General features: G+C 46.4%; 1 protein-coding gene across 1 annotated transcript in view; it reads right to left on the bottom strand.

Moving 5' to 3' along the window:
* OBSCN (obscurin, cytoskeletal calmodulin and titin-interacting RhoGEF) overlaps window positions 1-18306 on the bottom strand; it is a 145448-nt gene that overhangs the window by 96445 nt on the left and 30697 nt on the right. The window contains 6 exon segments of the mRNA XM_087816905.1: window positions 1494-1769; window positions 3764-4039; window positions 6761-7036; window positions 12302-12577; window positions 14570-14845; window positions 16658-16933. Of these exon segments, the coding sequence (XP_087673031.1) occupies window positions 1494-1769; window positions 3764-4039; window positions 6761-7036; window positions 12302-12577; window positions 14570-14845; window positions 16658-16933 (1656 nt within the window).

Below are 18306 nucleotides of genomic sequence, written 5' to 3'. Positions count from 1 at the left end.
TTCATTCCTTGTCATTTTTTTATATCCATAGTATATTATCTACAGAAAACCATCTGGAGACTATTTCCTCCTATCTCTAGAAATATATCCAGAAACATGAAATAATTTCTTTCTAGAACATTTCATATAATTTACTAGTAGAGTCACTAGGCTTAGGTTGTTCTCCCTGAAAAGATTATTTATTATGGATCTATTATTGAACAAAGTATATAGACTATTAGAGGTGTTCTTTGTGTGCATCACTTAACATAGGTTTGTAAGAACTCACAAAATTGTTAAAAACATAAAACAATTTGTCATTATCTCTTAAAATAATGTTTGACAGCCTGGCTGTCATGGTACAGCAGTTCGGCATTGACCCATGAACTAGGAGGTCACAGTTTGATTCCGGGTCAGGACACATGTCCTGGTTGCCAGCTTGATCCCGGTGATCATGCGGGAGGCAGCCAATCAATGACCCTCTCATCATTGATATTTCTATCTATCTCTCTCCTTTCCCCTCTCTGAAGGATATATATTTTTTAACTAAAAAGAAATAATGTTTGACAAAGATCACGGTGAGTTTTGGGGTATCTATAAACTCCCACTAACCATTATATCATGACATAATGCCAAACAGTTATGTGTTGGCAGGTAGAGCTCAGTGTAGGTTGGCAGCAACTGTTGCCTGACAGTAACACTCTCTTAATAAGGAAAATAAATTTAGTTTGGAGACTTCTCTATAAATCAGAGTAGAATAGAAACACAAACCACTAGGAGAAATTCTCTAAAATAAATACTGCTTTAAGAGACAGTGGTGGTGCTACTAGAGGAACTCAAAATTGACAGTCTGTGCTGATGTACTATCAGAAACTCACTCTCTTCACTTCTGATTACAAATCAAACTGCAAGGACAATATGGACATAGGCTGCTCTAACGGCAGACAATGGGAAACACACTGCAACAAAACATGGATCTATAACTTGGCACATGGAGTAAAAAGAGCAGTGTCCCTGAAGACCTAAAGCTATGACACACCAAGTGTTAGTTTTGAAATAACCCAGGTATGATCCAGTGGCCAAAATTATGCCTAACTTTGGTTTGGTCATTTCAAACAGCTCTCGCTAGCAAGAAACCTCATGTGCTGCTGGGTGAAGGAATGCGGGAAAGTCAACAGAAAGATGTTCACATGCTATAGGTAAGACACAACCCCAAACCCCAAGCACAGGCACAGCCAGAGTCCTGAATACCCGGCCACAGCAGGACGATTCTGGGCATCTGCCGGGAACATGTGACAAAGCATTACTACATGGAAACACCGCTCAGCGGGCACCACTCACTCTCCCCATCCAGACACCATGGGCTCAGCCATGGGCGTGAAAATGGGAAGTGGCAGGATGGGAGACCTGGAGGTATGAAGTCTAATGAAAAGAGCACAGAGGTCCATTGGGTCTGTTGGTCAATGGCATCATCTCCTGCAAACAGGCCCAGTTAGCACCCCCACACAACTGACCTGTGACATCCACATGGAAGGTGACCTTCTGGCCCCCGGCCTCGCAGCTGTACTCCCCACTGTCCGCCTTGCCCGCCTGCTGCAGCACCAGCTGCTGTGTGCAGCCCTTGGCCTCCATGCGCACTTTCGAGCTCCCACTCAGCTTCTTGCCGTCCTTGTACCACGTCACCTGAGTCTGGGCCTGGGCCATCTCGCAGCTCAGTGTGGTGCTGGCCCCCTCCACAGCCTGCACCTCACTGCGTGCTGGCTGCTCCTTGGCAAATACAACCTTAGGCTCTGGGGACATGGAGGGAAACACAGTCAGTGGCCCCACAGAGGTGAGCCCTGGAGTCACAACAGAGGCTGAGTCACCAGAAAACCACGGGTCCCCATGAGATCTTTTGTGCTCAGGCACTGCACCACAACCTTCCCAGGCACAGGGGGGCCTGACTGGTGCCTCAGGACAGAGGGAAGCATAGGGGCCGAGCAGAGACCTCCCTCCTAGGGGTCAGGATAGGGTCCAGCAGGACTCAGACAATGCACCAAGAGGCCCCAGTGGCTTCTAGGAAGAGCCAGGACCGCATATTCACTGAGATCCAAATCTATCCTGATGAGGGTGCTTCCAGCACCTTTTGGGTCCTCAGCCTCCTTTGAGAGCAAGGACTTCGAATTCCTTCTGCTTTGGCGTCGTTCATCCATCTCAAGGTGAGTTTCCTGGGGAATTTCTTCTCCCAATTCCAAGCATCTGCCCACCCCCACCATTCGCGTAAGCAATGAAGAGCCTGGCAGCTCCGCCTTGCAAGTGCCAGATGGAGCTGGACCTGCTCCCCACCCACCGAGCCCAGGAGTTGTCACCTCACCACAGACACACAGCCTTGAGATCCACAAGAGATTGCCCTGTAATTTCAACTCTCTCAATCAGATGTTGGCGATAGATGTTATGATAGTGCCATGAGATAAGCCAGAGACGATATCTGCTTTTCTATCCTTCAAAGAATCTCCATGAACATGCAATATTTTCTTTATAGAATGTTTCATATAATTTTCACGTGGCACCACTGGGGTTTCATCTTTATCTATGACAGGTCTGTTGGTTTTTTCTGGTTCCATTTCATTAAAAGGCTAGAAGACTATATGAGTTTCAAAATCTTATGCCACTTTTCATGTACTTTTCTAAGAAATTTATAAAAGATTTTCATACTACTGAAAAATAATTTGTTCTAGTCTTCTAAAGTAACATTTAAAACATGTACAGTGGATATTTGGGTATCTAGAAACACCCACAAAGTACTGTATACAGATAGATATAGTATTCAGCTGCTCTGTAGAGGCACCTAGAAGTCGATCTTAGGTTAACCACTCTTAACAAAATGGAAATATCGTTAGTTCACAGACACCTCTGTGAATGCACCAGAGACGGACAAATACACAAGAGTCATCAGGAAATGCTACAAAATAAATACTGATTTAACAGTCGGGCCATCAGGACAATAACTGGTCTGCAACAAAGCGTGCATGTGGGAGAAGTCCCTTCTTCCTCTCCATGGTGAAACCTATGCATCAGACCCCAAGGAGATGCTGTCACAGGGGACACAAGAAAACCAACGTGTACTTTAGAGAGAGAATTCCAGACCTCAGAGCTGCAGGTCCCTGACACACACCTGCCAATCCTCTGGTCTTGGCTTACTGTTTGCACAGACCTTGCAAGAATACATGGATTGAGATTTTGCAACAAGTGAGCATACAGTACTTTCTACATCCACATGCAAGACAAAGTGTCCTAAATAACTACAGTGTGCTAAGCCACTGTTCAGTCTCCAGATAGAGCCAAGGAGGGTTGGGTGGCAGGATCCTATCCTGGTTTAAGGAAATTCAAACATGTGTCCCTAGAGCGAATTGCACTTGTGGCTGGGTGTGGGCATCTGGGAGCCCCCAGGACGTGGAGAGGAGGAACTTCACCTAAACAGGTAAGAGATGTCTGTTCTACCTCAGACTGCAAGTGAAAGGCAGAGCCACACTCCCAGACGCCAAGGAGCACCCAGAACGCCCTGGGCAGGTGCTGGGAATGTGGACTGAACACAACCTGAGCACCACTCGGGGGGCACAGGAGCACCTCTCCCTTCTGCTCACACTGCCCATCCAGCTTCCTATGGCCCAACCTCGGGTATGAAATGGGAGGTGGAGGACAGGAGGCTAAAGGAGATGAGGTCCAGTGGAAAGATCACCAGGGTGTGTTCTGCTGTAATCACTCCCTACACACAAGGCTCAGTTAGTGTCACCAAAGAACTGACCTGTGACATCCAGGCTGAAGGTGACCTTCTGGCCCCCGGCCTCGCAGCTGTACTCCCCGCCATCCTCTTTGCCCGCCTGCTGCAGCACCAGGCGCCGGGTGCAGCCCGTGGCCTCCACACGCACTTTCGAGCTCCCACTCAGCTTCTTGCCGTCCTTGTACCACGTCACCTGCGTCTGGGCCTGGGCCACCTCGCAGCTCAGCGTGGCACTGGCCCCTGCCACGGCCTGCACCTCACTGCGTGCCTGTTGCTCCTTGGCAAACACCACCTTGGGCTCTGGGGACAGGGAGGAACACACAGGGTCAGAGACTTCATCTACGTCAGGAGGACAGCACTGTGGAAAGGACTCAACAGGGAATTGGGAGGACTGGAAACTTCTCCAGGCTCTGCACCCACTCGGTGGCCTATAGAAGCCCCAGTGCCTTCTCAGCACAAGGAACACATTCATCTGCACATTGACCACTGCCCACGTGGCTGTCCAAGGTGGGCACACTGTGAAGGACTTCTCCAGAGCACACACCCTCTAGCAGAGTGACTTCAGGCCAGCACGAGTCCATACCACCCTCACAGATGGCCAAATCTTTCCTGCATTGCCCAGGGAGCCTTCTCACCCAGCCCAGGACAGTTACAGGCTCCACCTCCCCCTGCCCTCCTTGTGTCACCTGCTGCCCACCTAGGGGAGTGAGCTGAAGCTTCTGTGTCTGTCTCTTCCCTGGTTTTGATGACTCACAAAGTGAAGGACCTTTCCTATGTTTTGGGTCATGACTGTTTGCTCTTCTGTAGTGTCACCGCTCATGTGGCTTTTGTAATATTTCTCATCACTCTTACCAAGTCTAATCATTTACCTCTTGGGTAAATTACATCATCTGTCAGTTCCACTTAAGTTTTTCACACTTTTATATCTTTTACTTTATTTCCTGCTGATAAAAGTGGTGACTGTCAGCTTCCTTGCCTGGTTCCTTACCACACAGGCTAACCTTTCAAGTTTCACTTTGTGTGATTACCTGGTTTTCCTTCAGTATCATTGATCAAATTAAGGAAGAACCATTTTATTTAAAAGTGGAGATGAGTTTTACAGCATGAACAGATGCTAACTTTACCAAATATTTCTTCTAGCAAATATTTCTTCTAGATTTGTGACGTTAAATTTTATACAGACTTGACTCTGCATTTATGAGGTGATCATGTCATGTTTTTCTTTCATATGCTTGTATCATTCATTATATTTGCTCATGTTTCTAGTGTTCAGACAACCTGGTGCCCTGGACTGTGACTTTCATTATACTGTGTCATCCTCTGAATACACTGCTGAATTGATTTTGAAAAAATTTAGCTTCAGATTTGGGCCTTGACATCCACGAGAGATTCGCCTGTAATTTTAACTCTCCCTATCAGATGTTGGTGATAGATGTGAGGCTACTGCCATGAGATAAGCCAGAGACTGTATCTCCTTTTCTATCTCTCCAAGAATCTTCATAAACATGCAATACTTTCTTTATAGAATATTTCAAATAACTTTCCAGTGGAGACACTAGGGTTCCATCTTTATCTACGAGAAGATTTATTTTATGGTTCAACTTATTAAAAAGCCTACAGAACTCTTTCAGTTGTCACAATGTTATTTCACTTTTCATGTATTTTTTTATGAATTTGGTCAGTGTGTCAGACCTTTTCATATTTACTACTATAAAATAATTGGTCAAGCCCTGCCGGGCGTGGCTCAGCGGTTGAGCATCGACCTGGGATCCAGGCGATCAGGGTTTGATTCCCGGTCAGGGCACATGCCCGGGTTGCGGACTCGATCAATGACTCTCTCACCATTGATGTTTCTGTCTCTCTCTCTCCCTCTCCTTTCCTCTCTCTGAAATCAATAAAGATATATATTTTAAAAAAAATTTTTAAACATAATAATAATAATAATTGATCAAATTCTCATAAACTAAAACATGTACAGTGGACTTTTGGGTATCTATACACACTCACAAACTACTGTATATAGATATAATACCCAACTGCTCTGTAGAGGCACCTAGAAGTCCATCTGACGTTAACCGCTCTTAACAAAGTGGAAATATAGTTAGTTCACAGACACCTACCTCTGTGAATGCACCAGAGACGCACAAATACGCAAGAGTCATCAGGAAATGCTACAAAATAAATACTGATTTAACAGTCAGGGGCCATCAGGACAATAACTGGTCTGCAACAAAGCGTGCATGTGGGAGAAGCCCCTTCTTCCTCTCCATGGTGAAACCTATGCATCAGACCCCAAGGAGATGCTGTCACAGGGGACACAAGAAAACCAACGTGTACTTTAGAGAGAGAATTCCAGACCTCAGAGCTGCAGGTCCCTGACACACACCTGCCAATCCTCTGGTCTTGGCTTACTGTTTGCACAGACCTTGCAAGAATACATGGATCGAGATTTTACAACAAGTGAGCATACAGTACCTTCTATATCCACATGCAAGACAAAGTGTCCTAAATAACTACAGTGTGCTAAGCCACTGTTCAGTCTCCAGACAGATCCAAGTAGGGTTGGGTGGCAGGAGCTTCCCCTTATTCTGGTTTAAGGAAATTCAGAGATGTCTCCCTAGAGTGAATCGCACTTGTGGCTGGGTGTGGGCATCTGGGAGCCCCCAGGACGTGGAGAGGAGGAACTTCACCTAACAGGTAAGAGATGTCTGTTCAACCTCAGACTGCAAGTGAAAGGCAGAGCCACACTCCCAGACGCCAAGGAGCACCCAGAAAGCCCTGGGCAGGTGCTGGGGACGTGGACTGAACACAACCTGAGCACCACTCGGGGGGCACAGGAGCACCTCTCCCTGCTGCTCACACTGCCCATCCAGCCTCCTCTGGCCCAACCTCGGGTATGAAATGGGAGGTGGAGGACAGGAGGCTAAAGGAGATGAGGTCCAGTGGAAAGACCACCAGGGTGTGTTCTGCTGTAATCACTCCCTACACACAAGGCTCAGTTAGTGTCACCAAAGAACTGACCTGTGACATCCAGGCTGAAGGTGACCTTCTGGCCCCCGGCCTCGCAGCTGTACTCCCCGCCATCCGCCTTGCCCGCCTGCTGCAGCACCAGGCGCCGGGTGCAGCCCGTGGCCTCCACACGCACTTTCGAGCTCCCACTCAGCTTCTTGCCATCCTTGTACCACGTCACCTGCGTCTGGGCCTGGGCCACCTCGCAGCTCAGCGTGGCACTGGCCCCTGCCACGGCCTGCACCTCACTGCGTGCCTGCTGCTCCTTGGCAAACACCACCTTGGGCTCTGGGGACAGGGAGGGACACACAGGGTCAGGGACTTCATCTACGTCAGGAGGACAGCACTGTGGAAAGAAGGACTGAACAGGGAATTGGGAGGACTGGAAACTTCTCCAGGATCTGCACCTGGTGTGTGACCTGCAAAAACTGCAATAGTATTTAATTTTGTGAGAGCACACTGCTTGAAATATTTTCTCCACTGTGATGTAAGCCTAACAGCTTTTAAATACGTGGTCTAAAAACACTGCCTATGAATCCTTTTTGTTGGGTTCTCTCCTTGAATAAACAAACCTTTACCTTTGGGCTTTATATTATGATATGTAGCAACAGATTCTTCCCCTCTGATGGAGGTTTTATAAAATTGTAATAGGATTCATTAGAAAGTGTTTTCTCCCTGCTTGTCCTTATTTGCATAATGTCCTTAGCTCTCAAGCTTTGGAAACTGGAGGAAATCGGTTCCTAGCTTCCTTCTCAAGTGTGTGCAAGGAGTTGGATGGCATCTGAGTTCCATTTGGACCTTCAGGGCTGGCCCTGGACTGAGTTATCTATTCTCTGGGCAAATACCAAATTGGCTTGTAAAATGGTTCCTAGGTAAACGTCACATTTCTCCCAATGCAATATTTCCCTAGAGTGCTGGTCCAATTAACGCCGACCTTACAGAGAAGGGTTTTGAAAGAGAATGTGTGTAATTTATGTGACTCAAACCACAGGTTGCATGGAAAAAGAAAGCTCTTGGAAGACATGCTTAGGATGGGTTGCTAGAATGTGCTCTCACATAGGTGAGATGGGGACCATGGAGAGGACAGCAGTCTCCACCTGGTGGTCACAGTGGGCAGTGGCTGAACTGGCATGGGCTGTGGAAAGGGGTCCCTTGACTTGCTTCTGCCTTCAGTCTCAACAGAGAGCAAGATGATGGGTCATAAAGACTTTAGACACCAAAGGCAAGTGGATCAGCATGGCAGGTCTGCTTTGGGGGAGCAGGGGAAAGTGTTTCATGACCTTCTGAAGGCCTTTTTGGAAACACTATTTTCTAATGTTTTTTAAATATATATATATATTTAAATTGCTTTCAGAGAGAGGAAGGGAGAGGGAGAGAGTCATAGAAACATCAGTGATGAGAGGATCATCAATTGGCTGCCTCCTGCATGCCCTTTACTGGGGGTTGAGCCCACAACCCCAGCATGTGCCCTGACTGGGAATCAAACTGTGATCTCCAGTGTCATGGGTGGATCCTCAACCACTGAGCCACACCACTCAGGCTCATTTCTAATTTTTAAATTAAATTTACTGGGGTGACATTGGTTAATAAAATTATATACGTTTCAAGTGTACAAGTCTACAATACATCATCTGTATATTGTACTGTGTGTTCATCAACCAAAGTGAAGTCTCCTTCTGACACCATTTATCCCCCCACTTCTACCTGCCCCCTTCCCCTCTGATAATCACTATACTGTCATCTGTGTCTAGGAGGTGTGTTTTTGCTTAATCCCTTTATCTATTTTACCCAGCGGCAATACCCCTCCCCTCTAACAGCTGTCAGCTTGCTCTGTATCTATGAGTCTGTTTCTATTGTGTTTGTTTGTGTATTTTGTTCATTAGTTGCCACATATAAGTGAAATCATATGGGATTTGTCTTTCTCTGACTAGCTTGTTTCACTTAGCATAATACCCTCTAGGTCTGTCCATGCTGTCACAAAAGGTAAGATTCCTTCTTTTGATGGCTGAGTAGTATTTCATTGTTTAAATGTAAAACCTCAGGCATTTCTCACAGCAATATTTTCTCAGATATATCTCCTCAGGCAAGGGAAACAAAGAAAAATAAATGAATGGGACTAAGTCAAACTAAAAAGCTTCTGTACAACAAAGGAAACCATCAACAAAATGAAAAGACAATCCACTGGATGGGAGAACATATTTGCCCATGATACATGTGATAAGGGGTTGTTATTCAAAATTTATAAAGGACTCAAACAAGTCAACACCAAAAGCCCCAAAACCATTCAATTAAGAAATGGACAATGGACCTGAATAGACACTTCTTAAAAGAGACCATGCCAATGGCCAAGAAACATATGGAAAGATGTTCAACATCACTAATCATCAGAGAAATGCAAATTAAAACCACAATGAGATATCTCACACCTGTCAGAATGGCTATGATCAATAAATCAACAATCCTGGCCAGATGGCTCAGTTGGTTAGAGCCTTGACCCATACACCAAAAAGATTGCAGGCTTGATTCCTGGTCAGAGCACATGCCTAGCTTTCGGGTTCAATCCCAAGTTGGTGCAAGAAGCAATCAGTGTTTCTCTCTCACATCTATGTTCCCCTCCCTCCCTGCATCACTCCCTCCCTCTCTCTCCTCCTTCTCTCTCTCCTATCTCTATCTCTATCTCTATCTCTATCTCTATCTCTATCTCTATCTCTATCTCTATCTCTATCTCTATCTCTATCTCTATCTCTATCTATCTATCTCTATGTCTCTTTCCAACTTCTTCTCTCTCTAAAAAATCGATAAAAAGATATACTTGGGTAGGATTAAAAAATAAGTAGATAGCTAAATAAATCAGCCAACAACAAGTGTTGGCAAGGGTATGGTGAAAAGGGAACTCTCGTGCACTGTTGGTGGGAATGCAGATTGGTGCAGCCACTGTGGAAAACGGTATGGAGTTCCTCAAAAAAATTAAAAGTGACACTGCCTTATGACCCGGTGTTTCTACTTCTGGGAATATATTAGAAGAAGCCTGAAACATTGATTCAAAAGAATATATGTACCCCTATGTTCATAGCACCGCTATTTACGACAGCCAAGATGTGGAAGCAGCCCGAGTGCCCATCAGTAGATGAGTGGACTCACTTCATTTTTTATAGGAATAAGCCAAGAGAATGTGTCCTGTACATTTCCTGTTGGTACAACACACACTGAGGATGCTGTAAGGGCTGGTGGCATTTCTTTCCTTCTTTCTTTTCCCATAGAAATCCCTCCAAGGTAAGCAGGAGTCAGAGGGGTGGGTGCTACATGGCATTTGGGCTGAAGGCAAAAGTTGAAAAGTGCCAGGATATTTGTCATTGAGGCTGGAAAGGGAGGAATCACTGGCCACAGCCCTCCCAGAGGCAGAGAGCGCAGGGCGGCACAGGTCAGTGCTGGCAACTCCTTCACCCTCCTCAGCCGTCTCTCCAGTCCCAGCTCAGACTCTGAGTAAACACCAGGAGATGACAGTTGTCATAATGCCTAATGGGTTGAGTGTTTCATGGTTCATGAACTGCTTTCACCTTTTTCTGTGGTGAATTCCACTTATTTTTCCAAGGTTTATAACTCTGATTTTGTTTTCCTGCTTCCTCTGCTCTAAAACGGTGGGTAGAAGTGATAACAGTAGCCTTATATTTTGTGCTCTGTCTCAAACGCAGAGTCTTCAAGGTTCTCGTGAACAGTTACCTGGTGTCCTCTGAAGTAGCATTTATCAAATTAGAGAAGGACACTTCTTCCTATGGATTCCTAAGAATTTTATGCCATGAACTGATGCTAAACTTTATCACACACTATTTTTGCATTTAGAACATTAAACTTTATCAAGTTTTTATTCTGCATTTATTGATATAATCACATCACGTTTTAATTCAATTTGCTAATGTGATGTTTCATTTTGATCTGCTTATGTTTCTAAAGATAAACCAGATTTGCCTTCTGAGATTATAACCTCCATCACAGTGTATGTCTTTTTGATATACCACTGAATTCCGTCTGCTAATATTTGTCTATAATAAGTTGGCCTGTAATTTTCACTCCTGTTTCATTCCTTGTCATTTTTTTATATCCATAGTATATTATCTACAGAAAACCATCTGGAGACTATTTCCTCCTATCTCTAGAAATATACCCAGAAACATGAAATAATTTCATTCTAGAACATTTCATATAATTTACTAGTAGAGTCACTAGGCTTAGGTTGTTCTCCCTGAAAAGATTATTTATTATGGATCTATTATTGAACAAAGTATATAGACTATTAGAGCTGTTCTTTGTGTGCATCACTTAACATAGGTTTGTAAGAACTCACAAAATTGTTAAAAACATAAAACAATTTGTCATTATCTCTTAAAATAATGTTTGACAGCCTGGCTGTCATGGTACAGCAGTTCGGCATTGACCTATGAACTAGGAGGTCACAGTTTGATTCCGGGTCAGGACACATGTCCTGGTTGCCAGCTTGATCCCGGTGATCATGCGGGAGGCAGCCAATCAATGACCCTCTCATCATTGATATTTCTATCTATCTCTCTCCTTTCCCCTCTCTGAAGGATATATATTTTTTAACTAAAAAGAAATAATGTTTGACAAAGATCACGGTGTTTTGGGGTATCTATAAACTCCCACTAACCATTATATCATGACATAATGCCAAACAGTTATGTGTTGGCAGGTAGAGCTCAGTGTAGGTTGGAAGCAACTGTTGCCTGACAGTAACACTCTCTTAATAAGAGGAAAATAAATTTAGTTTGGAGACTTCTCTATAAATCAGAGTAGAATAGAAACACAAACCACTAGGAGAAATTCTCTAAAATAAATACTGCTTTAAGAGACAGTGGTGGTGCTACTAGAGGAACTCAAAATTGACAGTCTGTGCCGATGTACTATCAGAAACTCACTCTTTTCACTTCTGATTACAAATCAAACTGCAAGGACAATATGGACATAGGCTGTTCTAACAGCAGACAATGGGAAACATGGATCTATAACCTGGCACATGGAGTAAAAAGAGCAGTGTCCTTGACGACCTAAAGCTATGATACACCAAGTGTTAGTTTTGAAATAACCCAGGTATGATCCAGTGGCCAAAATTATGCCTAACTTTGGTTCAGTCCATTCAAACAGCTCTCGCTAGCAAGAACCCTCATGTGCTGCTGGGTGAAGGAATGCGGGAAAGTCAATAGAAGGATGTTCACATACTGCAGGTAAGAGACAACCCCAAACCCCAAGCACAGGCACAGCCAGAGTCCTGAATACCCGGCCACAGCAGGACGATTCTGGGCATTAGCTGGGAACATGTGACAAAGCATTACTACATGGAAACACCACTCAGCGGGCACCACTCACTCTCCCCATCCAGACACCATGGGCTCAGCCATGGGCATGAAAATGGGAAGTGGCAGGATGGGAGACCTGGAGGTATGAAGTCTAATGAAAAGAGCACAGAGGTCCATTGGGTCTGTTGGTCAATGGCATCATCTCCTGCAAACAGGCTCACATAGCACCCCCCACACAACTGACCTGTGACATCCACATGGAAGGTGACCTTCTGGCCCCCGGCCTCGCAGCTGTACTCCCCACTGTCCGCCTTGCCCGCCTGCTGCAGCACCAGCTGCTGTGTGCAGCCCTTGGCCTCCATGCGCACTTTCGAGCTCCCACTCAGCTTCTTGCCGTCCTTGTACCACGTCACCTGAGTCTGGGCCTGGGCCATCTCGCAGCTCAGTGTGGTGCTGGCCCCCTCCACAGCCTGCACCTCACTGCGTGCTGGCTGCTCCTTGGCAAATACAACCTTAGGCTCTGGGGACAGGGAGGGAAACACAGTCAGTGGCCCCACAGAGGTGAGCCCTGGAGCCACAACAGAGGCTGAGTCACCAGAAAACCACGGGTCCCCATGAGATCTTTTGTGCTCAGGCACTGCACCACAACCCTCCCAGGCACAGGGGGGCCTGACTGGTGCCTCAGGACAGAGGGAAGCATAGGGGCCGAGCAGAGACCTCCCTCCTAGGGGTCAGGATAGGGTCCAGCAGGACTCAGACAATGCACCCAGAGGCCCCAGTGGCTTCTAGGAAGAGCCAAGACCGCATATTCACTGAGATCCAAATCTATCCTGATGAGGGTGCTTCCAGCACCTTTTGGGTCCTCAGCCTCCTTTGAGAACAAGGACTTCGAATTCCTTCTGCTTTGGCGTTGTTCATCCATCTCAAGGTGAGTTTCCTGGGGAATTTCTTCTCCCAATTCCAAGCATCTGCCCACCCCCACCATTCGCGTAAGCAATGAAGAGCCTGGCAGCTCCGCCTTGCAAGTGCCAGATGGAGCTGGACCTGCTCCCCACCCACCAAGCCCAGGAGTTGTCACCTCACCACAGACACACAGCCTTGAGATCCACAAGAGATTGCCCTGTAATTTTAACTCTCTCAATCAGATGTTGGTGATAGATGTTATGTTAGTGCCATGAGATAAGCCAGAGACGATATCTGCTTTTCTATCCTTCAAAGAATCTCCATGAACATGCAATATTTTCTTTATAGAGTGTTTCATATAATTTTCAAGTGGAGGCACTGGGGTTTCATCTTTATCTATGACAGGTCTGTTGGTTTTTTCTGGTTCCATTTCATTAAAAGGCTAGAAGGCTATTTGAGATTCAAAATCTTATGCCACTTTTCATTACTTTTCTAAGAAATTTGTAAAAGATTTTCATGCTACTATAAAATAACTTGTTCTAGTCTTCTAAAGTAACATTTAAAACATGTGCAGTGGACCTTGGGTATGTATACACACCCACAAACTACTGTATACAGATAGATACAATACCCAACCGCTCTGCAGAGGCACCAGGAAGTCAATCTGAGGTTAACCACTCTTAACAAAATGGAAATATAGTTAGTTCACAGCCACCTCTGTGAATGTACCAAAGAGGGACAAATACACAAGAATCATCAGGAAATACTACAAAATAAATACTGATTTAACAGTCGGGCCATCAGGACAATAACTGGTCTGCAACAAAGCGTGCATGTGGGAGAAGCCCCTTCTTCCTCTCCATGGTGAAAGCTATGCATCAGACCCCAAGGAGATGCTGTCACAGGGGACAAAAGGAAACCAACGTGAACTTTAGAGAGAAAATTCCAGACCTCAGAGCTGCAGGTCCCTGACACACACCTGCCAATCCTCTGGTCTTGGCTTACTGTTTGCACAGACCTTGCAAGAATACATGGATCAAGATTTTGCAACAAGTGAGCATTTAGTACCTTCTACATCCACATGCAAGACAGACTGTCCTAAATAACTACAGTGTGCTAAGCCACTGTTCAGTCTCCAGATAGAGCCAAGGAGGGTTGGGTGGCAGGATCCTATCCTGGTTTAAGGAAATTCAAACATGTGTCCCTAGAGTGAATTGCACTTGTGGCTGGGTGTGGGCATCTGGGAGCCCCCAGGACGTGGAGAGGAGGAAATTCACCTAAATAGGTAAGAGCTGTCTGTTCTACCTCAGACTGCAAGTGAAAGGCAGAGCCACACTCCCAGACGCCAAGGAGCACCCAGAACGCCCTGGGCAGGTGCTGGGAACATGGACTGAACACAACCTGAGCACCACTCGGGGGGCACAGGAGCACCTCTCCCTTCTGCTCACACTGCCCATCCAGCCTCCTCTGGCCCAATCTCGGGTATGAAATGGGAGGTGGAGGACAGGAGGCCAAAGGAGACGAGGTCCAGTGGAAAGACCACCAGGGTGTGTTCTGCTGTAATCACTCCCTACACACAAGGCTCAGTTAGTGTCACCAAAGAACTGACCTGTGACATCCAGGCTGAAGGTGACCTTCTGGCCCCCGGCCTCGCAGCTGTACTCCCCGCCATCCGCCTTGCCCGCCTGCTGCAGCACCAGGCGCCGGGTGCAGCCCGTGGCCTCCACACGCACTTTCGAGCTCCCACTCAGCTTCTTGCCATCCTTGTACCACGTCACCTGAGTCTGGGCCTGGGCCACCTCGCAGCTCAGCGTGGCACTGGCCCCTGCCACGGCCTGCACCTGACTGTGTGCCTGCTGCTCCTTGGCAAACACCACCTTGGGCTCTGGGGACAGGGAGGGACACACAGGGTCAGAGACTTCATCTACGTCAGGAGGACAGCACTGTGGAAAGAAGGACTGAACAGGGAATTGGGAGGACTGGAAACTTCTCCAGGATCTGCACCTGGTGTGTGACCTGCAAAAACTGCAATTGTATTTAATTTTGTGAGAGCACAGTGCTTGAAATATTTTCCCCACTGTGATGTAAGCCTATCAGCTTTTAAATATGTGTTCTAAAAACACTGCCTATGAACCTTTTTTGTTGGGTTCTCTGCTTGAATAAACAAGCCTTTACCTCTGGGCTTTATATTATGATATGTAGCAACAGATTCTTCCTCTCTCATGGAGGTTTTATAAAATTGTAATAGGATTCTTTAGAAAGTGTTTTCTCCCTGCTTGTCCTTATTTGCATAATGTCCTTAGCTCTCAAGCTTTGGGAACTGGAGGAAATCGGTTCCTAGCTTCCTTCTCAAGTGTGTGCAAGGATTTGGATGGCATCTGAGTTCCATTTGGACCTTCAGGGCTGGCCCTGGACTGAGTTATCTATTCCCTGGGCAAATACCAAATTGGCTTGTAAAATGGTTCCTAGGTAAACGTCACATTTCTCCCAATGAAATATTTCCCTAGAGTGCTGGTCCAATTAAGGCCAACCTTACATAGAAGGGTTTTGAAAGAGAATGTGTGTAATTTATGTGACTCAAACCACAGGTTGCATGGAAAAAGAAAGCTCTTGGAAGACATGCTTAGGATGGGTTGCCAGAATGTGCTCTCACATAGGTGAGATGAGGACCATGGAGAGGACAGCAGTCTCCACCTGGTGGTCACAGTGGGCAGTGGCTGAACCGGCATGGGCTGTGGAAAGGGGTCCCTTGACTTGCTTCTGCCTTCAGTCCCAAAGGAGAGCAAGATGGTGGGTCATAAAGACTTTAGACACCAAAGGCAAATGGATCAGCATGGCAGGTCTGCTTTGGGGGAGCTCAGTGTAGGTTGGCAGCCACTGTTGCCTGACAGTAACACTCTTAATAAGAGGAAAATAAATTTAGTTTGGAGACTTCTCTATAAATCAGACAGAGTAGAATAGAAACACGAACCATTAGGAGAAATTCTCTAAAATAAATGCTTTAAGAGACAGTGGTGGTGCTACTAGAGGAACTCAAAATTGACAGTCTGTGCCGATGTACTATCAGAAACTCACTCTTTTCACTTCTGATTACAAATCAAACTGCAAGAACAATATGGACATAGACTGTTCTAACAGCAGACAATGGGAAACATGGATCTATAACCTGGCACATGGAGTAAAAAGAGCAGTGTCCTTGACGACCTAAAGCTATGATACACCAAGTGTTAGTTTTGAAATAACCCAGGTATGATCCAGTGGCCAAAATTATGCCTAACTTTGGTTCAGTCCATTCAAACAGCTCTCGCTAGCAAGAACCCTCATGTGCTGCTGGGTGAAGGAATGCGGGAAAGTCAATAGAAGGATGTTCACATACTGCAGGTAAGAGACAACCCCAAACCCCAAGCACAGGCACAGCCAGAGTCCTGAATACCCGGCCACAGCAGGACGATTCTGGGCATTAGCTGGGAACATGTGACAAAGCATTACTACATGGAAACACCACTCAGCGGGCACCACTCACTCTCCCCATCCAGACACCATGGGCTCAGCCATGGGCATGAAAATGGGAAGTGGCAGGATGGGAGACCTGGAGGTATGAAGTCTAATGAAAAGAGCACAGAGGTCCATTGGGTCTGTTGGTCAATGGCATCATCTCCTGCAAACAGGCTCACATAGCACCCCCCACACAACTGACCTGTGACATCCACATGGAAGGTGACCTTCTGGCCCCCGGCCTCGCAGCTGTACTCCCCACTGTCCGCCTTGCCCGCCTGCTGCAGCACCAGCTGCTGTGTGCAGCCCTTGGCCTCCATGCGCACTTTCGAGCTCCCACTCAGCTTCTTGCCGTCCTTGTACCACGTCACCTGAGTCTGGGCCTGGGCCATCTCGCAGCTCAGTGTGGTGCTGGCCCCCTCCACAGCCTGCACCTCACTGCGTGCTGGCTGCTCCTTGGCAAATACAACCTTAGGCTCTGGGGACAGGGAGGGAAACACAGTCAGTGGCCCCACAGAGGTGAGCCCTGGAGCCACAACAGAGGCTGAGTCACCAGAAAACCACGGGTCCCCATGAGATCTTTTGTGCTCAGGCACTGCACCACAACCTTCCCAGGCACAGGGGGGCCTGACTGGTGCCTCAGGACAGAGGGAAGCATAGGGGCCGAGCAGAGATCCCCCTCCTGGGGGTCAGGATAGGGTCCAGCAGGACTCAGACAATGCACCCAGAGGCCCCAGTGGCTTCTAGGAAGAGCCAGGACCGCATATTCACTGAGATCCAAATCTATCCTGATGAGGGTGCTTCCAGCACCTTTTGGGTCCTCAGCCTCCTTTGAGAACAAGGACTTCGAATTCCTTCTGCTTTGGCGTTGTTCATCCATCTCAAGGTGTTTCCTGGGGAATTTCTTCTCCCAATTCCAAGCATCTGCCCACCCCCACCATTCGCGTAAGCAATGAAGAGCCTGGCAGCTCCGCCTTGCAAGTGCCAGATGGAGCTGGACCTGCTCCCCACCCACCAAGCCCAGGAGTTGTCACCTCACCACAGACACACAGCCTTGAGATCCACAAGAGATTGCCCTGTAATTTCAACTCTCTCAATCAGATGTTGGCGATAGATGTTATGATAGTGCCATGAGATAAGCCAGAGAGGATATCTGCTTTTCTATCCTTCAAAAAATCTCCATGAACATGCAATATTTTCTTTATAGAATGTTTCATATAATTTTCACGTGGCACCACTGGGGTTTCATCTTTATCTATGACAGGTCTGTTGGTTTTTTCTGGTTCCATTTCATTAAAAGGCTAGAAGACTATATGAGTTTCAAAATCTTATGCCACTTTTCATGTACTTTTCTAAGAAATTTATAAAAGATTTTCATACTACTGAAAAATAATTTGTTCTAGTCTTCTAAAGTAACATTTAAAACATGTACAGTGGATATTTGGGTATCTAGAAACACCCACAAAGTACTGTATACAGATAGATATAGTATTCAGCTGCTCTGTAGAGGCACCTAGAAGTCCATCTGAGGTTAACCACTCTTAACAAAATGGAAATATCGTTAGTTCACAGACACCTCTGTGAATGCACCAGAGACGGACAAATACACAAGAGTCATCAGGAAATGCTACGAAATAAATACTGATTTAACAGTCGGGCCATCAGGACAGTAACTGGTCTGCAACAAAGCGTGCATGTGGGAGAAGCCCCTTCTTCCTCTCCATGGTGAAACCTATGCATCAGACCCCAAGGAGATGCTGTCACAGGGGACACAAGAAAACCAACGTGTACTTTAGAGAGAAAATTCCAGACCTCAGAGCTGCAGGTTCCTGACACACACCTGCCAATCCT

Source organism: Miniopterus natalensis, chromosome 4 (genome assembly GCF_054644295.1).
Source record: "Miniopterus natalensis isolate mMinNat1 chromosome 4, mMinNat1.hap1, whole genome shotgun sequence".
Classification (NCBI taxonomy): Eukaryota; Metazoa; Chordata; class Mammalia; order Chiroptera; family Miniopteridae; genus Miniopterus; species Miniopterus natalensis.
This window is presented reverse-complemented; position numbering and strand designations above follow the sequence as displayed.